The sequence below is a fragment of the Serinus canaria genome, chromosome W, assembly GCF_022539315.1.
Source record: "Serinus canaria isolate serCan28SL12 chromosome W, serCan2020, whole genome shotgun sequence".
NCBI lineage: Eukaryota > Metazoa > Chordata > Aves > Passeriformes > Fringillidae > Serinus > Serinus canaria.
Genome location: NC_066342.1, coordinates 4,802,664 through 4,823,858, shown reverse-complemented (window position 1 = coordinate 4,823,858; position 21,195 = coordinate 4,802,664). Strand labels below are relative to the sequence as shown.

Here is a 21,195-nt window from a genome sequence, read left to right as displayed (position 1 = left end):
GTCTTTGTCAGTTGGTATCTTTTACTGGCTTCTAATTTCTGGTCGAAAAGAGATTTAAAACCAGGATCTCATCTATTGGCTTGTTTTCTCAATCCCATAAAAACCAAAAGTAATTCTAATGAAGCCTAATGAGATGCAAAAGCATGAATTTAATGCAGAAAAAGACTCAACCATGCATGATGTGCTAAAACTGCTAAATATTTGGTTTAGTTTCCTTCCACTAATATAATATCAATATTGGAACATTACTTTTGATGTTAGCACTCAAATCGCTTGCATGAAAAATCTGAGGACTCATTATTCATCCACTTTCCGCAGTATAACCTTTACCTAGTACTTCTTAGTCTTCACTGATACTTTTTGCTGTACCCAAAAATAAACATTACTTGAAACAAAATAGTAAAGCTACCACCCCTTTAAAAAATTGTACCATCTGAGATTTCTTTCTTTGGAACACCAACAAACAAAACAAAGGATTCTGCAAGTACCACCAAATTCAAGATTGGTAATTAAAATGCAATTACTAGTTAAGCTGTAATGTTCTGCAAACAAAATCTAGATGATCTGACTTCAGAGTCTGATACACTTGACATGAGCAGTCAAAGAACATTTTCCATGTCCTTCTGAAGATATAGGAATACATGTAACAAATTGCACATTATTTGCTGCAGAAGTTATAGAAACATTAATCCAATTATCTATATCAAATCACATAAATTTTTAGTTTTTATAAGTTTCTTCCTTAAATTCTAAAGGTATTAGAAAGAATCATCCCAGAAAAAGAAAACTGAAATTTCTAGGAATACTTTTAAGAGTTTTTTTCTAACAATGATTTTATGTTTCTGAAACCAGGAAATCAGTGTGTTAGATGATACCAAAATAGCTATCTTCTTCTTCACTGTTGCCTTCAGAAAATTATTGGCAATGTTAAAAACTAATTCTGAGCTTACAGATAATTATACTTTTATACTGGTCATTCTGGCAATATTATTTTCCCCTTGATTGCATTTAAAATAAATATATTTTTAAATCTCTAAGGTTCTGTCCTTGTTCTACCCCAGATTAGCTTGAGGGGGCATGGCCAAGACATGTTATGTGAAAACACCTTATGTCATTGCCAGAGTGTCCTGGTTTAGGGTAAATTTAGGAGGAAACTTTTAAAGGGGTTCTTCTAGAAAGTAGATTTAAGCGGTCCTTCTCCTGACTGGTTCAGAAAAAGATTTCAATGGAGAAAAGTGGAAAAAAACTGTTTATTTAACAAGCAAAGTATTCACAAGCATAAAAAATTATTAATAATAAACAATAAAACCTCACGCTGCTTTAAAGAGATGGTAAATTCAAAAAGTTTTTTTTGTGGGGTGTAGTTTGATTAGTTCAGTCTCTTATTGGTTCTTCTTGCACTGGAAAATGCCGTGTCCTGGGCCCTGGTGGGACACAGGTGTGAGCTTTTGGTGTTTATTTTGGGTTTTCAGTTTAGAGTGTGACTGATCAGTTTTAGGAAAAAGAAAAGCTACAGTTCAGGGAACTTATCTGTCTCAGCTAGCTAAAAACTAATTAAAATCAAAGGAGAGCTCTTTCTCGCTGTCTGTGCTGCAGACAACACAGTTTATAAGAAGAAAAGCTGAAGCTTTTATCCCTATGTTTTTGAATACAGACGCCTCAGACAACTCACCACTTTTCTGTCTCTCCCTCTTCACTCTTAGAACTAGTTTTAAAGGTGCAAAACTTATTTCTGGGTTAAAAAGACGAATGGGGATTCAGCATCATAAAGTTATGCTAGGACACACGGGAAGGGGGAGGGGACTGTCTCGCTTCCAGGGAAAAAGGGTTCCTTCCAGTTGTGGCTGTGGCTGGGGTTGGGTTGAGTCTGGATCTGTGGTGAGCATTTTTGCATGTGATCTGTCTTGGTTTTAAAAGACAGGTGTCTGCTAAGGCAGGCAGGAGCCTCCCTTGAAATGGAAAATGTAAACCCCCTCCCGCTGAATTATTATAATTTTGAAATTAAGGGGATTTCAGGCAAAGATATAGGAATAGGAATAACAGTTCTTTACTAGGAAAATTAAAACCACAAATGTAATAGTACAAAAAAGAAAACAAACTACTGACAGAGTCAGAATACAACCTGACACCCTTTTGGTCAGGGTGTTGGTAGCAGTCTGATTAAATGGTGGCTGCAGTCCTCCTGGAGTGACAGATGCAGTTCTGTTGAAGCTCTGATCTCGTAGAAGGGTGTAGTTTTCCTCTGAAGGTCCAATGGTAGTGTAGATGGGCCTGGTCTTCCTCTGAGAATCCAGTGGAGAAGAAAGCTGCTCCTCTGGGAATTCAGTGGGAGAAGGCTTACTGTGGTGTTCCAAATTTCAGATTATATCTAGGTAGGAATGCTTGGCTCCTCTCTCTGGGCAGAGCATCTCACAATGGGATGATGTAATTTTATCAGTCATGCAGTGAGACTCAATGGCCCATTAACAGAAGATATCTCCCCGGAGGGAGGGTGGGTAGTGGAAGAGATAAAGAAAACTGCGCCACCTGGTTTTAACAGATGGCTCAATTAACAGAAGATAACTGCCCCACCTTTAAGAGATGGCAAAGAGAATACATGCTCAGCTACACTTTTCAACCTAAGACATTATCCACCCCTTATTCTATCACCATCTGCCTCTTAGCCAAATCAATAAACTCTACACGATGAGACTTTACACACAGTTTTCACTTAAGACTAGGTTTCCCTGTGGTACATAATGGGCTTCTCCATCTTTCTGCATTACCCACCAAGTGTAACCAGATCCTTGAGCAAAAACAATCCTGCAGATGGGTTCATCTTTGCCTGAGGTCAGACTAATCCAGTCTTTCTTAAAATACCTTTCACATGTACCATAGGGACTTAATGTCCATCCACTGTGTGCAAGGGTTCGGACTTGGCAGGACTAGCTTGATTGATGGACCCACGGGTGTTGACCATCCAGGTGGCTTTTGCGAAGGTAATTTCTCAATTTCTGAAGGTTCCCCTGTCAAGTTCCTTCAGGGTAGTCTTAAGCAGTCAGTTGCACCAATCAACTTTCCCGGCAGCTGGTGCATGATAAGGGATATGATATAGCTATTCAATACCATGTTCTCTGGCCCAGGTGTTTATAAAGCCATTCTTGAAATGGGTCCTGTTGTCTGACTCAGTTTTCTCAAGGGTGCCATGTCTCTACAGGACTTGTTTTTCCAGGCCAAAGCTGGTGTTCCAGGCAGTAGTGTGAGGCACAGGGTAGGTCTCCAACTAGCCAGTGGTGGCTTCCACCATGGTCAGCACATAGTGCTTACTGGGGCAGTGTGATGTAGTCAATCTGCCAGGCTTCTCCATACTTATATTTGGACCGCTGCCCACCATACTATAGGGGTTTCACCCGCTTGGCCTGCTTGATCTCAGAACACATCCCACAGTCATGGATAAAGTGAGAAATACTATCCATGGTTAAATCTACCCCTCGGTCTCGTGCCCACTTATATGTGGCATCTCTATCCTGAAGACTTGAAGCATCGTGAGCCCATTGAGCTAAGAACAACTCTCTCTTGTGTTGCCATTCTCAGTCTGTCTTTGACACCTCTGTCTTTGTAGCCTGATCTACATGCTCATTGTTTCAGTGTTTCTCATTAGCCTGTCTCTTGGAGACATGGGCATCTACATGACGGACTTTCACAGGTAACTTCTCTACCTGAGTGGCAATGTCTTTCTACTCATTGGCAGCCCAGACTGCTTTTCCTCTATGTTGCCAGTTGGCCTTTTTCCACTTTTCTAGCCAGCCCCACAGAGCATTGGCTACCATCCACGAATCGCTAAAAAGGTATAACTTTGGCCACTTCTCTCTTTCTGCAATGTCCAGGGCCAGCTGAATGACCTTGAGTTCAGCAAGTTGGCTTGATCCACCTTCTCCTTCGGTAGCTTGTGCAACCTGTCTTGTGGGGCTCCATACGGCTGCTTTCTACTTCTGGTTCATCCCTATGATGCGACAAGAAACATCAGTGAAAAGAGCGTAGCGTGTTTCTTCTGCTGGTAGTCTGTTGTACAGTGGAGCTTCTTCAGCCTGTGTTACTTGTTCCTGCTCTTCTTCATCAGTGAGACTAAATTTTTCAACTTCCATCAATTTTGTAATTATTTCCAAAATCCCAGGGCAATTCGGGTTTCCAATACGGGAGCGCTGTGTGATGAGGGCAATCCATTTGCTCCATGAGGATCAGTGGTGTGGTGGGTAGAGGAAGCCTTTCTTTTAAACATCCACCCCAGCAGTGGTAGTCAGGGTGCCAGGAGGAGTTGTGCTTCCATGCCAATCACCTCTGAGGCAGCTTGAACTCCTTCATAGGCGGCCAAGATTTCCTTCTTTGTTGTAGTGTAGTTGGCTTCAGATCCTCTGTAGCTTCGACTCCAAAATCCCAGTGGTCAGCCTTGAGTCTCTCTAGGCACCTTCTGCCACAGGCTCCAGGACAAGCCATTTTTCCTGGCGGCAGAGTAATGCACATTCTTCACCTCTGGTCCCCGTCCTGACTGGGACAAGGGCTACCGGCTGAGTGATCTCCTGCTCGATGTGGGCGAAGGCTTGTTGCTGCTCAGAGACCCAGTGGAAATCGTTCTTCCTGCAGGTAACCAGGTAGAGAGGGCTCACGATTTGTCTGTATTCAGGAATGTACAGTCTCCAAAAACATATGGCACCTAGGAAAGCCTGTGTTTCCTTCTTGCTGGTCAGTGGAGACATTGCTGTGATCTTATTGATGACATCAGTGGGAATCTGACGCTGTCCATCTTGCCACTTTACTCCTAGGAACTGGATCTCTCGGGCAGGTCCTTTGATGCTGCTCTTTTTGATGGCGAAGCCGGCTTTCAGCAGAATATGGATGATGCTCTCTCTCAAATACTTCCATTGCTGTGTTCCCCCACACAATGATGTCATCAATGTACTGGAGATATTCTGGAGCTTCACTCTTTTCTAGTGCAGCTCAGATCAGTCCATGGCAGATGGTGGGGCTGTGTTTCCACCCCTGGGGCAGTTGGTTCCAGGTGTACTGTATGCCCTTCCAGGTGAAAGCAAACTGAGGCCTGCATTCTGCTGCCAGAGGAATGGAGAAAAACAGGTTGGCAATGTCAATAGTGGCATACCACTTTGCTGCCTTGGACTCCAGCTTATACTGGAGTTCCAGCATGTCCGGCACAGCAGCGCTCAGCGGTGGAGTCACTTCGCTCAAGCTACGATAGCCCACAGTCAGTCTCCATTTTCTGTCAGACTTGCGCACAGGCCAAATGGGGCTGTTGAAAGGGTGAATGGGTTTTCCTGACCACCCCTTGGCTCTCCAGCTCACAGATCATTTTGTGGATGGGGATCACAGCATCTTGATTCATCTGATACTGCCAGTGGTGCATCATTGAGGTGGCAATCCATACTTGTTGCTTTTCCACCCTCAGGAGTCCTACTGCAGATGAGTTTTCTGACAGTCCAGGAAAGGTGTTCAATTGCTTAATGTTCTCTGCCTCTACAGCAGCTATTCCAAAAGCCCACCTGAGTCCCTTTGGGTCTTTGTAATAGTCGTTTTTGAGAAAGTCTATGCCTAGAATACACGAGCCCTCCAGGCTGGTCACAATAGGATGTTTCTGCCACTCCTTCCCAGTCAGGCTCACCTTGGCTTCCAACAGGGTCAATTGCTGTGACCCCCCCCCCCCCCATTACCCCAGCAATGGAAACAGGTTCTGCCCCCACATGTCCCGATGGCATTAGGGTACACTGAGCACTAGTATCAACTAACGTTTTATATTTTTGTGGCTCTGATGTGCCAGGCCATTGGATCCACACCATCCAAAAGATCCAGTTTTCCCATGCCTCTTCCTGTCTAGAGGCAAGGCCCCTCTAGCCCTGGTTATCATTTCCTCCCTGGGCATACATGCTAGAGATATCTTCAAGGGGATTTGACAGATCATACCCAGCAGCTCAGTCATGGGAGGCTGAGGCTGCTTTCACTTTAGTGGAACTCCCTCGGTTAGTGTTTCCCTCCTTGAGTTGACGCACTCGTGCTGCCAGGACAGAAGTAGGTTTCTGTTGTATTGCACTAAATAGTTTATTTAGTTGTTGTTTTGCAGTGGGTTTGGTATTTTGCACTGAATAGTATGTTTGTATCCTCGTGGGTTTCCCCCGTCATATCACATGGTCTTCCCCTCTCCCCTAAGCCCCAGTAGTGGTGGTGTCTCCCCATGTTACTCCTCCCCTCGCCCCTCCCCTCACTTGTATTCCATTGGCTGTGGCCCCTCTCCTCTGCCCCCCTTTCCCTGGGTTTAAAATCTCCTGCCATCAGATATTCCGGCCTCTTTCCCCCCAGAGACACCGCCTTGATTCCCAGGTGGCTCCTATCCAGAATAAAGTGGGACTCTGGTTCCGAGAGGAAAGAGAACCTCGAGTCTTTTACTTTTGTCCTTGTAAGACTGCGAGGGGCCAAGGTCCAGAGCTAGCCAGATCCGACCCCTGAAAAGGCCCCAGAGATCACTTTTACAGGTTTCACATCCCACCTTCCCATGTCTTCCCCATGGTCACACAGGAAGAACCACAGGTCAGCTCGGAGCATGTACCATCTCTCTCTAGCTGGGGGACGTTGGGCTCTGATTTTGGCACCTGTGACTTTCACTGGTGCCATATGGGAACTGCTCCTCCTCACCTCCTCCCTCACCTCCCTCATCTCCTCTTGGAGGCTTCTAATTACAGCAGAGACATGGGCCTGCATCAGGCCATTGATCATACTCTCATAATTTCTAAGCTTCTTGGTGACAGAACCTACTGTCTCGGTTGGTATCGGCATTAATCATTGCAATGAAGGTGGCCCTAGATTTGCCAGAGTCTACAACAGTTGCCCTGTGCACCTGGCTTTGTCAGGGTCATTATCATGCTGTCCATCCCTCCCAAAGAGTACCTCCAACACTGCCACTTCTCTCAGCTGTTGGATCCCTTCCTCAAGGGTCTTCTAGCGCATTCTATGATGGTGCCCTTGCATTGTCTCCCTGTGGACAAACCTCTCTCTGACACTAATTAAAAGCCGCTCCCAGAGGGAAAGGGACCCTGGCTCCCTTACAAATAACTGATTCTTACCTGAGTCTTAGGTTAAAGGTCCCAGATTCCTTGCCTCACCACCATCCAGTTGCATACCTGTTCCCATAAGGTCCCAGGCCCAAAGTAACCAGGTTGTATAAGCCTCATGCCCCTGTGGTTCAATGTCTTTGTGCAGATTACGGAGACTTTCATATGTCAGGGACTTAGTGATGATCTGAACTGTTGGCTCCCTGCGGGTTGTAAAGGGTGTTCCATTCTTATCCTTATCTGGGTGTTTTGATTTCATATTAGACTTCCTCATTTCCACAGGGGCGACTGCTGCTGGCTGTGACTGCTCTTGCAGTTCAGCTGGAACCTGGACAGTTGTAACGTCTGTGGGTTCCACTGCTGCACCATTAAACTCTCCCTCTTTGAGGCAGGAGGAGGGTTTCTCACCAGCTGGAGAAATGAACTCTTTCAGCATCTGGCTCATCTCACGTATCTCCTTTACCAGAACCCCCACCCAGTCTGGGTGGTTTATTTCTGAGGTGTGCTGTGGGGCATGGTCAGGCTCTGGGGCAGCATCCCTAGTCCCCAGGGCATTGTCAGGTTCTTTGGCAGCATCCCTACTTTCTGGGGTAGGTGTCAGGGTGGTTATCCAAGTCAATCTTCCCTCATCTCTGAATGCTAAATAGAACAGGCTTAACAGTCATACCACCAATACCAACCATTGTATGATATCATTAGCCTTTAGAGAAGATTTGAGCCCTTTGAAAACTGGTGGGGCAGACCCAAAGAGATGGTAAAGGGTTGGGAGAAAATTTCCCCTGGTGTCATTTCCTCACAGTAGGTACCATTATTAAAGTAACCCCAAAAACATACAGTTAGTGTGTGATAGCTCTGAATCCATGTGCCCACCTTCCAGAGGAAGTTAAATATCCATTAATTCCTCCCCCTATTAACCCATAAAGCAAATTGAATAACAGCCACAGTAGCCTCATTTATAGGACCCATGTTTAGATAAGGGCATTCAAATGGGAGAAATATAGCCATGACCACATGCCACCTGAATCAGGGTAAGCTAGACCACATGGTGACACTTTAAAAGTTTTCTATATACAGCACAGAAAAATTAGGTGACTCAAGAACTGTTATTTCTTTTTCACCCTTTTTCTCTCGATGCCCTCGAGCCTCACATTGGGCACCAAAATCTGTCTTGGTTTGAAAAGACAGGTGCCTACTGAGGAAGGCAGGAGCCATCCTTAAAATGGAAAATGTAAACCCCCCTCCCGCTGAATTATTATAATTTTGAAATTAAGGCTCTTTCAGGGAAAGATATGGGAGTAGGAATAACAGTTCTTCATTAGGAAAAAATAAAAATTAAAATGCAGTAATACAAAACAACAGTGACAGAATCAGAATATGACCTGACACCCTTTTGGTCAGGGTGTTGGTAGCAGTCTGATTAAATGGTGGCTGCAGTCCTCCTGGAGTGACAGATGCGGTTCTGTTGAAGTTCTGATCTCGTAGAAGGGTGTAGTTTTCCTCTGAAGGTCCAGTGGTAGTGTAGATGGGCCTGGTCTTCCTCTGGGAATCCAGTGGGAGAAGGCTGTTCTGGTGTTCCAAATTTCAGATTATATCTAGGTAGGAATGCTTGGCTCCTCTCTCTGGGCAGAGCATCTCACAATGGGATGATGTAATTTTATCAGTCATGCAGTGAGACTCAATGGCCCATTAACAGAAGATATCTTCCGAGAGGGAGGATTGGTTGTGGAAGAGATAAAGAAAACTGCCCAATTAACAGAAGATAACTGCCCCACCTTTAAGAGATGACAAATAGAATACACACTCAGCTACATCTTTCAACTTGAGAAAATGAACAATTTGTAAACATAGAAAATTAAATTAATTTAATTGTTTTCTTTGTTTCAAATTAGGCTCATGCACAGTTAGTTCGAGAAGTCGATGTAGAGAAGGTGTCAACTTTTGAAAACCCCTATGTAGATGCACTGAGAAGTTTATGGAATGACCCTGGAATCCAGGAATGTTATGATAGACGACGAGAATATCAGTTATCAGATTCAACAAAATAGTAAGTATATAGTGGCTACAAATAACTGTATCATATTTTCTGTTCTTTCTAACAAATTAATTAATACTTTTTATCTTTGCATACTATATTTTTGTTTACTTATATGTACAATTTCTTTATGTCTGTGTACAAGTATCTGTGTCTGCATACATATTCAGCATAAACCTGCACTTAATTATGTGAATGTAAAGACTACTGTAAGGAAGGTTGTGAATCTATTTTAGTATTATGTGTGTGTTTCTCAAACCATAAGTGTATGATAATTTGAAATCTTACATTATTACTAGGAAAGTGCAATCAAAGGTAGACCTCTATGCAATGCATAAAAATTGCAATGCCCTTGAACATCTGTTTTCCTTTTTTAAAATAGCAATGGAATTTTACATTGGACCTTGAGCATTGTCTAAATGTCATCTCCAAGAAATGCCGTTGCTCTGAGTAATTTACTACAGAGCTCTGGTGAAATTTTTCATCTGGTAAAAAAAAAAAGATGGTTAAGTCAATGGAACATGGCCATACAAATAACAGAAATCCGGAGATTTATCTGCATAGTAGCCTGAGGGTCCTTATCTAGCGCAATCCTTAATACATTACTGTCACCGACATGTTTTATGAAAAATCCTTTCCTTAGGATTTTTCCCTCCTGAGAAGCTGAGAGGCCTCGGGAACAAACTGTAAACAATTCTTATCTGCTGCTGTAGAATGCAACAGGGGGAATCTGTGATTGGTTACATCTGGTTGTTTCCAATTAAGGGCCAATCACAGTTCACCTGTCCAGACTGTCTCGGTCAGAGACAAGCCTTTGTTATTCATTCCATTTCTATTCTTAGCTAAGCCTTCTGATGAAATCCTTTCTTTTAGTATAGTTTTAATGTATTATCTATCATAAAAAAATAAATCAAGCCCTTTGATACATGCAGTCAACTTTCTCATCTCTTCCCTCATCCTGGGACTCTTGTGGACAATACCACAAATGATGACCCTGAGTGAAAAAAGGACACCACCACATAAGGTGAACACCGAGGACAGAACTGACAGATGGTGCCTCGAGTGAAGGAATCACCACAATTGGACCCTGAGTGAAGAAGAATTCATTTGGCAAGCCCAGAGGAGCATTGCTACATTTGGATAAACCCCGAGTTTGTGGCATTGATGGTCACCTACACAAGTGACCACAGACGTGGCTTCTGGCCAGGAGCTGAAGAACCAAAGATCCTGAAATTGGACAGAGTTCACAGCCAAGGCTGGCCACAGAGAGAACCTTTTGGAAAAGTCTCCCAGACAAGATGTCTGGAAGTCTTCGCGGCACAGAGCAGCCTGCTGAAGCCCAGAGGACACTGTCACAAGGTACTGTTTACAGTTCCCTTCCTGAAAATGCTTCCCTTCTTGCAAGGCAGATTCGGATGTGGACAAGGGTGCCTAGGGAGGCGGAGGTTCTATTCTCTCCCTCAGAGGAGAAACTTATTGGCCTCTGGCAAAAATGGGGTCATGAGGACAGAATTCCTATGGTGAAGAGACATTTCAATGAGTTTTTCAGGTGGGCAAAGCTCCATGGCTTTTTCACTGATGTGCTGTATGCCCTTGATTCATACATATGGGAATGCATGGAATTATTTATCCGAGACCTTTGTTACCGGGGACTTGGAGTTCCTCGGCTTTATCCGTCATTCAGAACTCTCTTCCCAGTTTTGAAATGGAAAGTGTCTGCATATCAGTGGAGTGCGGATTGCCGAGGTATGGCTCCCTTCTCGCTGGAGCTGGTAAGAGAGGAACCTGTGCAAAACCACGGCCTGCAGGTTCCCAGCCCCCCCGAATCGGGGCGGGGGGGCGAAGCTTTGCCCGCAGCAGAAGAAAAGTTTTTTTCTGTGCCTTTGGAGTAGGCTCCGACAGAACCACTTTCCCCACCTCGCTGCTCTCAGGTGAGAGGTGAGTTGGCTCCGCCGCCCAAGCCGGAGCCGCGGGCCCCACCCCAGCCCGCTCCGCAGGAGGTGCCAGTCCCCGCGGCCCCGCCGCAAGCCAGATCGGACCCGCCGCCTCCAGCAGAGTTTGTCGGCGTTCCCGTGGCAGAAGCACAGCCTCCCACAGCTTCGCCCGAGTTGCTAGGCGACACACTCGACAGCAGCGATGATCGACGGCAGCCCGTCCCGGAGTCGGGACCTGCAGCCCCTGTCCCTTCTCCTTCTGCATCGCAGCCGGCAATTGCGTTCACAGCGGTGCCGGCGGGGGTCGATCCCACTCCGCCCGCTCCAGTCCCTTCCGCGTCCGACCCTGCAGCAGAGCCCGTGAGGGCTCCAACCGCGGCGGCCTCGCCTTCGCCTGCCACGCCGGTGGAGGAGGCTGAGGTTGAGAACCACCAAGCGAAACCATCATCGGAGCTGCCCGTGGCCCCGCCGCTCCCCGTGGCAGCCACCGCGGTGCCTGCAATCAGCCCGGATTCCCTTCCGAGCTTTTCGGGATGTTCCGAGGCTGCCCCTGCGGGGGGAGCTGGGGCAGAGGAAGGGGATTCCGGCCTGCCCCTCCGTGGGTGCGTTGTGGCTCGACAGCTGACTGCGGGCTCAGCCCGTCTGCCTGCTTTCAAACTCAGTGTTTTTCGTGCGCCGATTCGGGTTTGGTTCAGAGGTTCCTGCTGGGGGGCCTGACTCCCCCCGCACGCCCCAGCGGTGTTCGGGAGGTGGCTCCTGAGCCTTCTGCCTCTGGTCCCCAGCCCGCAGCGGGTGGTACCGAGGGGCAGAAAGGAGGAACACCTTTTGCATTTGCGTTGCAGAGGCAGGAGAAACAGTGGAAAGTGAGCATCGCTCATTTGCTCTGGGGAAAAAGCACCCCCAGATCTGGGGTGATGATCCCTGGGAAAGCTTCTCTTCCCCATCTGCTGGTCTGCACTGGTTCAGAGGGGATGAAGCGTTCGGTCACTCGTGCTGCCCAGGCATCGGCATCAGCGTGCCGGGTTGAGAGAACACAGAGCCTGCTCCACGGGCCGGGTCTGGGCCGTTTGGCTCGGTTCCCTGGGCCAGGGCCTCCGCCCGGCCAGCACCTGTTGGGTTTGGGGGGCATTGCTTCCCGCGTCAGGACCTGGGCCACCGTTGTGTGAGCCAGGTCTGGGATCCCTGATCCTTCCACGAGGGCCTGGGCCACCGTTCTGTAAGCCAGGTCTGGGATCCCTGTTCCTTCCACGAGGACCTGGGCCACCGTTCTGTAAGCCAGGTCTGGGATGCCTGATCCTTCCACGAGGGCCTGGGCCACCGTTCTGTAAGCCAGGTCTGGGATCCCTGTTCCTTCCACGAGGACCTGGGCCACCGTTCTGTAAGCCAGGTCTGGGATGCCTGATCCTTCCACGAGGGCCAGGGCGCCCGCAGGGCATCAGTGGCTCCTCTCTGCTGCAGCTCTTTTGGAAAAAAAAAAAAAAAAAAAAAAAAGAAAAAAGAGTTGAAAGAGCTAGCAGCTCAAAAAGCATTAAAAGCATTGAAAAGCCAAAATTTTGCAAGCCTGTTTCAGGACCAAAAGGGACTTTCAGCGATGTGAAAGAGGAACATCTTCAGTTTGGACTTTTTCCTGAAATTTAGCTGTTTGGACTTGAAGCAATGAACTTTCTTTGCACTGTTTTCGCATTTTCTCTTATCTTAAGATTGTTTTGGTGATGTGATGGAATTTGGTGTTTTGCAGGTGAAGAATTTCCCTGATGGTTCCACACCAGCACTTGATTGATGTTTTGATTGGCAACACATAGCCTCTCAGGTGCTTGTTCTTTCCTCTGCATGGCCCAGCAGATGAAATTGCAAACACTTTTCTTTTTAATTTATTTAAAATAAAAAGGGTGAGATGTAACCGACATGTTTTATGAAAAATCCTTTCCTTAGGATTTTTCCCTCCTGAGAAGCTGAGAGGCCTCGGGAACAAACTGTAAACAATTCTTATCTGCTGCTGTGGAATGCAACAGGGGGAATCTGTGATTGGTTACATCTGGTTGTTTCCAGTTAAGGGCCAATCACAGTTCACCTGTCCAGACTGTCTCGGTCAGAGACAAGCCTTTGTTATTCATTCCATTTCTATTCTTAGCTAAGCCTTCTGATGAAATCCTTTCTTCTATTCTTTTAGTATAGTTTTAATATATTATCTATCATAAAATAATAAATCAAGCTTTTTGATACATGGAGTCAACTTTCTCATCTCTTTCCTCATTCTGGGACCCTTGTGGACAATACCACACATGACTGAGTCAAGACAAACTTTAAAATACCTTGCTGATACAGTTTAGGCAGCTAGAGAGCTACTAGTGCATGAATTAGGTCTGCTGAGATTGGCTCAAATGCTCTGTAATTACCGTACCACATTCTGCTTCTGCTTTATCAGCCTCTCATACAGGTTGTTCTATGGTTGGTCACGTGAGGGGCTAGGAGACAGAGACCACTCACCCCAGATGTTCGTGTGGCACAGAGACCTTTATTTTCCACGCCCTCCCTTATATAGAGGATTTGAAAGACCCGGTCTGGGTGCTCTTATTGATTTGAACTCCACACCCCTTCAGGTCTTGGACCACTGAAATGCCTGCAGTCTAATGAGGGATCTGATCAGCCAAAACCCTTGTCACTCAGCCCAGGGGCTGGCAACGTGACACCAACAGTTCTATGCAATATGCTGTCCCATAGAGCTGGTTACCTTCACAGTCTATCACTTTTGCTACTTATATATGCATATTTTGGTGCACAATGGTTCAAAATAAAGTAAAATCTCTCTTGTATTGCATGGATTCTCAGTATCCCCAAATATAAAATATTGTGGTTTATTTTTCAATGGTAAGATAGCTAAAAATCATAGGAAATTACATATAAGTTAAAATTTCTAGCATACATAAGTAGGAAAAGAACATTTTAAAGACAAATTAAGCTAACTATACTTTCTGTTTGTTTTAATTTTGCAATGAACATAAGTAGAAGGCAAAACAGAGCTTTTCTTATACTTTGAGTTTCTTATATTTGTATGTCCCAACTTTGATTCCATGATAGATATTATACTGATTTCAAAATTGAAATTAATGCATGTATTTTAATGTTTTCTTTAGAATAATACAATAAAATTAATAAGTCTCCAAAGTAGGGAATAGGCATCTGAGCTCACTTCAGATCAAATTGTACTGAATCTGTGAGAAACAACTGCTCACTTTGAAAATTTAAAAAGGTTTAATAAACCTTAACAAAAATACAACAAAGGACTACATAAGGAAAAAGATGCAGCACTGGGAACTGCCCCTCGTGCATACCATGTGGCCAGTTCATCTTCAAGATGGATGCTCAGTCTTTTATACCCCTGGGGGTTGCATCAACTACCCCTGGCCCCTCTCATAGTCTGTCAGTCAGCTCTTCTTTGCCATTTATCAGTGGAGATTGCTTTCTTGTAACTTGACTGGAGGTTTGGTGTTGCCATGCCGCACCCCTTAAGCAACAAGCTTTTCCATTCCCAACTGCCCCATGCAAGGGACACATGTGCACGCCTTCTTTTTACCTGTCCTAGACAACCCCGGCTGTCTGATGGTCACAATACAGGGGGGGAAAAGGGAACTATGGGGACAACAGAGGACATCTAAACTACAATAGCATAACTATACATTACTAAAGTTTTTCTTAATATTCACACAATAGTTATCTTTTAATTGTGAGAGCCAATCATCTCATTATCCATCTATAACAAATCTTAGTTTTCACCTAGTTCTAATGAAATCATCACCATAGTAGATCTTCTGAGTAGTATTAAAATAGTACAGCTCATCAATGAGATATAGAAACACAATTTTAATACATTTTGTTGCAGAAGGGATACTAGTTGATTGGTAATTTTTAAAGCTCAGCATATGTAATCATTTAACAACATGATTTATTTAGGATTTTGTAGATTTTTATTATAAAATATTACAGTTCATTTTGTGGTCTGCAAAAATTGTTTTAGAACAAGTAATAAAACATTAGAATTATGAAGCACTAAATATGAATCTTTACCTGAGCTTCTCTTATATTTATGCTTGCAAATAGAGTTTCTTTACATCTGTAAGTTCAGGAAAAGCAATTAGCAGAAACCAAAGAGGCATTATTTAAAAATACAGTCCGCATGTCAACAATCAGGGTCAAAGAAACTTATCCTTTGATGCAAATAAGCAGACACTTCTTTATTCAGGGTGCCAGGGACACTTAACAAACGAACCCCATCCATTTTATATACTTTTTCTGCTGAATAATTGTTATATAAATTCTTTTGCATACTATGCATACCATTCCTGCTCTTAAATTTAACCTTTACATTGATTGATTCCAATAGGTAATAACTTCATTAATATTCTTATCCTAAAACAATCGTTGGTCATCTCTATTGAGGTCTACTGATTGCAATCCTTAATGTTAAAATCAAGATGGGAAGGGTAGTGGGTTTCCAAGCAGCATAATTGGTGAGCATGACAGTCTCCATCGCTTCTTGACTGAAACATAAGGGTCCAGTAACTTCTTAGCGAGATTTTTGTGGTTACCCATTCCAAACACATCACTCCTGATATTTCTATACTTTATACTTCACAAATTTCTATTTATAATCATAGCTAAACCTTTAATATGATTAAATTGATTATTTGATCAAAATATTAATGGCACACATGTTTAGGGATAAAACATTGTCCTTGTTTTAGCCAGGACAGGCTTAGGTTTTGCAGTAGGTGGGAGGGGGCGTGGCCAGGGCTCAGAGGTTATTATATACCATCTCACATCATTGCTGGGGGTGGGGGAAGGGACTCCCTTCTGAGGAGAAGGGATTCCTTTAGGCTGAGCGAGTGTGGCAGACAGGGTAGTCAGGAGTGACCTTATCACTCTCTTCAACTTCCTGAAGGGTGGCTGTGGTGAGCTGGGGGTCGGTCTCTTTCTCCGGGCAACAACCGACAGAACAAGAGGACACAGTCTCAAGCTGAGCCAAGGGAGATACAGGCTAGAATTAAGGAGGAAGTTTTTCACAGAAAGAGTGGTAAAATACTGGAATCATCTACCCAGGGAGGTGGTGGAGTCACCATCCCTCGATGTGTTTAAAAAAAGACTGGATGTGGCACTTGGTGCCATGTTCTAGTTGAGGTGTTGGAGCGTGGGTTGGACTCGATGATCTTAAAGGTCTCTTCCAACCTAGAAATTCTGTGATTCTGTGAATTCTGTGATTCATCTAAGCATGGGGTTTATTAACATGCCAGTATTAATAATTTAGTATCTCGCTCCGCCAGATACCCTGAGTTTGGGAAGAGGTACTGGGCAGTATTCCTAAATTAAACAATCTTATTCTTGGCCTTGGAAATTAAAGGAGTCTTAGAAATCGATGAAGGCTATAGCTATCTACCTTTGCCCATCCCTTAATGCCGTCTTTTGATTAATTGGAGTGTATACTAGATTGAGTTGAGAGTTACAGAAATTCATAGAATCATAGAATGTTTTGGATTGGAAGAGACATGTAAAGATCATCTGGTTCCACTGCCCTGGGAGCTGGGTATGCTAAGGACAACTGGCTTTGGTATTAAAGACTGAGGCAAAGAAAGCATTAAGTACCTCTGCCTTTTCCTTATCCCTTGACACTATGCTATTCTCTGCATCCAGCAAAGGATGGAGACTCTCCTTAGCCATCAAGATGGTATCCCTTCCCTGAAGTGCATCAACTACACCATTCAACATTATGTCATCTGCAAACTTGCTGAGAGTGCACTCAATCCCACTGATGTCGTTAATAAAGATATTGAACACTAAAGGTCCCAATATGGACCCCTGAGGGACACCACTTATTACAGGTCTCCATTTGGACATTGACCCACTGCTTTCTGTGAAACCATGTTAGCTCTCTCTAATCACCTTTCTGTCTTCCATGGCTTTTGACACATCTTCCAGGATGATCTCTTCCATGATCTTCCTGGGCACAGAGATGAGGCTGACTGGTTGGAAGTTCATCTGATTGAATTAATCCTGAGAAAATGCTAATATATCGTGCGACTATTTCCAACAGAAATGTGACCTCAAAGATACTGAAAAATAGTAATTAATGGATGGAGATGGGTGTTTGTTTGAAGTGCCTGCCCCATGTTTGTTTATGTTGAAAATGTTTCAGAAGTTCATTTATTGAAAGTAGGTTCAGATATGTTTCGATGGCCAGTCTTCATTACGTGGCATAACTCGGGATTTTAATTAAAGCTGTCAGGAAAATGAATCCACAAACAAAAGAGGTTTATGTCCAAAAAGGAGACAGAGGAGTCCTGGAACTTTATTCAAATAAAGAAATAGGCCATGGGGCATTTTCCAATGGGGTCTCTCAAACTGTTAGAGGATGCATACTCCTTTTTATCCTTATTTCCCAGCCTCATTTCCCTCTCTCTTTCCCCATTGGCTGAGGTACTTGAGAGGTACAGACTTCCCAAATCGCTTAATAAAATCCCCCTTCTAATTTATACCCCCTGCTTTTTCTTTCCTTGTGTCAATCAGTGGAATTCCTATGGAATTTATGGTTCTTCCCATTGTTTCTTTAATCTCTCAGTATCTAACTTTATTTGCCAGCTGAACCACAGTTTGTTTGTAATGACAAATCTCTCTCATTCCTTTCAAAGCTGAATGTTCAATTACAAGGTTATTTTGAATAGGGTGTATTAACCATATTCATGAAGAGTGTTAATAGTTAAAACTACTCTTGTTTTGATACCAAAATTGGTGAGATAGAAACTTGCTAACACAGTTTTGAGTATTAGAAAGCAGGCATTCTTTATTGCAGTGCTGGGTACTTGGAGGATCCTTCCTCTAATTGAGCGCACTGAGCATCAGGTAAACAGTTACACACTGGTTACATAATCATTAGCTATCTCTGCTTACTTGATCTATATGTATTACTTTATTTTACATAGTTGCACCCCTTATTGGAAGTCCTTTTATGGTCTTTTGGGGGGTCTTCTTTGGTGGTCTTCAGTGTCCCATGCCCTAATTTCTAGGTGGCTATTCCTTGACCCTAGCGCTTAAGTAAGCACAATACTCTCATAGATGAGTAATGTGATGGTTGGGTCTCACAATTAAGAGACTGATATTATGTGTATGTTAAGGTATATAGTGATGTTACTGTAATATGTCCTCCCATAGTCCTCTTTCCCTTCCCCCTTGCAATAGCCTTAGTAGTCAGGGCATTTGGGGAGGGCTGGCTTATTACTAGGAGGCATGGCATAACAACACCTGGCCTCCAGTCAAGATGTAAGAAAGTAATCTTTGCCAATGGACAGCAGAGAAGGAGTTGACTGACAACTTTGGCAGGGGCCAAAGGTATAAAAGGCAGAGCATCCATTTTGTAGATGAGCATGTGGCTGCTGATTACAGAGATTCCCAGCTCTGTAATTTTTCCTTATTCAGTCCTTTGTTGTATTTTTGTTAAGGTTTAATAAACCTTTAAAATTTTAACAGTGAGGTTAGTTTCTCATAATACTGTTGTTTTGCATGACTCCTGCTTTGTCAGCCTTCTCTAGGTACAGAAAGCTGAGCTAGCATCCTTTTCTCACTCAAAAGCAAAAATCTCTTGACTTTCAGTACTCAAAGGGATACAGAAAAAGGCATCTTTCAAATCAAATACTGTAAACCATTTTATTTTTTCACTTAAGGCTGTTAGCAAGGTGTAAGGATTTGCTACTATTAAGTATATATCTTCTACTATCTTATTTATGGCTCTAAGGTCCTGTACCAGCCAGTAATCCTTTACATTTGCCTTCTTAACTGGCAAAATAGGGGTATTAAATTTGGATTCACATTCCTTCAATAGGCCATGTTTTATAAATTTTTCCACAAAGGGTAATAACCCCTTATGGCTTTCTATTTTCAAAGGGTCTTGCTTTTGCTTTACCAGTCCTGCTCTAGGTTTCAATTCAGTTCTTACAGGCTCTGCTCTTTTGAATCTCCCAGGAACCTCTCCAGCCCAGACTATCGAAATCGCTGCATCTTCAAGTGATACTGGCAGATGGATCATGTCTGATTTTGGAGACTGTAGTGTAAAAATTAAGGCTTCCACATAATTAGGTTATAGAATAATAACTTGTATTTTGCCATTTTAAAATTTGATTTCAGCATTTAGTTTTTCCAATAAATCTTTCCCAAGGAGAGGCTTTGGTGAATTGGGTAGATACAAAAACTAGTGAATCATCCATTGTTTTCCTAATCAATGGGCTTGAGAAATTGCTGAGTTTCACAATTCCCTGTTGCACCAACAAACATTATGGAATCATTACTCAAGTTTTCTTTTACTGGATTTAGCACAGAGTAACTAGCTCCCGGATCTACTAAGAATTCAACCTCTTCATTTACCTCCTCATTCCCCAGCTTATCTGTAAGCAGAGGTTCTGCAGGGGAAGAACCCTCCAGTCCCCCTCAGTCCTCATCGGTGATGGCCATGAGGGGGGTGGCTTTTATGTTTCAACCGCAGACAATCCCTTTTCCAATGTCTGTCTTTCTTACAATGTGCACATTGATTAATACCAAGTCTCCCAGGGAGGTTCAAGGTAGGTTGTCTATGCCCTTGTCCCCTTCCTTTCCTCGGGGGCACTATTCCTTTGGAAATTGCTTCCACAACTGCAACTACTTTTTGTTTGGCTATTTCTTGCTGGTTTACTCTATTCTGATAAACTCGCCAAGCAACATCTAACAGCTTCCCGAAATCAACTGGTCTTGCCCCTGAGCCTTTTGTAATTTCCTTCTAATATCATCTGAGGTGTTGGAAGCTACGATTTTTTTTTCTTTTTCTCTCAGGGAATTTTCTCCCATATGTTGCCTAAGAGATTATAACAACAGTACTTAAAAGAGACACAAAATGTAGCCAAGGAGGAGGGTGAGGGGTGCAGCTGACTGCACTCTCACAGCTGAGGGGCTTTCTCTTGGGAAGGGCAGAGATACCTTAAGATTTTGGCTGGGGGATGAGGGGCTGGGCTTGGCTCCTTTTTCCCTTGCTCTTGGGATTGGAGTGGAGAGGTACAGTTTTTAGTGCTGGACTGTTGCTGATGCCTAAAGAAGCTATCTAGAACAGAGGCCAGACAGTGTTAAAGGAATAAACTAGGTATTTATTAAAAAGGCCTTCAAAGGATACACTTTGGCCAGTGCAAGAGCCCAGCCGTGACTCTACCCAAGATGGACCAAGATGGACTCCAAGTCACGAGTTTTCACACTTTTATAAGTTTTGGTCCATTTACATATTGTGGTTAATTGTCCAATTACAGCTTCAAGTCATGAAGTCCCATCTTCCCAGTTTGCTCTCCTTAATTCACTGTTGTTTATACCTTTTGGGCCTGAAGCTGCAACGGTGTCCTTGGTTCTCAGGCTGGAAAAGGATTGTTTTGTCTATCTAAACTGTGAAGAGAACTTGCTAACACTTTATATGAAGTTCAGAGTTATATACTAACACAGTACAGAATCTGGAAAATATGAAAGCTAAAACTTAGGGCATCATTGCTGCCCAGAGGATTCGCTGCCATTGTGGAGTTCTCATCCTGTACAGCTTCTACTTATTGAGGGTGAGCTTCTACTCGCAAGAGCAGCTGTTGAACTGGGACCTTTCCAACACCTGACCTCACAGGGAAGGGGACCCCAACCCCCTCCCCCTTTCCAGAGAGTGCGTCGCCCAGCTGTGTGCAGCAGTTGCTTGCAGAAGTACGGCTGCCACTGCCTAGCTCCACTGTTTTTCTGACACTGCTTCAGGCCTTTGGCTACACTTTACCCAGCATCCTGTGTCTGCCTGACCCCCCATGGTTCCTGCCACGGCTGCAGAGTTTCTGCTACATTTTGTTTGCTACCCTGGGGTCTGCTTGCCTCTGCCATTTCAGCTTGCTGCTCTGAGGTTCCTGCTACAATCCATTATGCCTTTCAGAGGGGCGCTGAAACCAGCTCCCCCTGTGCATTTGTAAAGGAAGCTCCTTTTCTATCTCTCCTACCGGCTTGCCCACCATTGGCCATGTGGAGAGAGGCAGCTGAACTAGCACCAGAGCGCCCTCTGCAGCCATCAGGAATCATCCTACCTGCCCTGCCCAGCCAGGAGCCAACAGCACCT

At 44.1% G+C, this 21,195-nt stretch overlaps 1 protein-coding gene across 3 annotated transcripts in view; it reads left to right on the top strand.

Moving 5' to 3' along the window:
- LOC103824735 (guanine nucleotide-binding protein G(q) subunit alpha-like) overlaps window positions 1-21,195 on the top strand; it is a 112,745-nt gene that overhangs the window by 54,384 nt on the left and 37,166 nt on the right. For all 3 annotated transcript variants that reach the window (XM_050986431.1, XM_050986430.1, XM_050986432.1), the window contains exon 3: window positions 8,981-9,135. In XM_050986431.1, coding sequence (XP_050842388.1) covers window positions 8,981-9,135 — 155 coding nt within the window. The remainder of the gene's footprint in view (window positions 1-8,980; window positions 9,136-21,195) is intronic.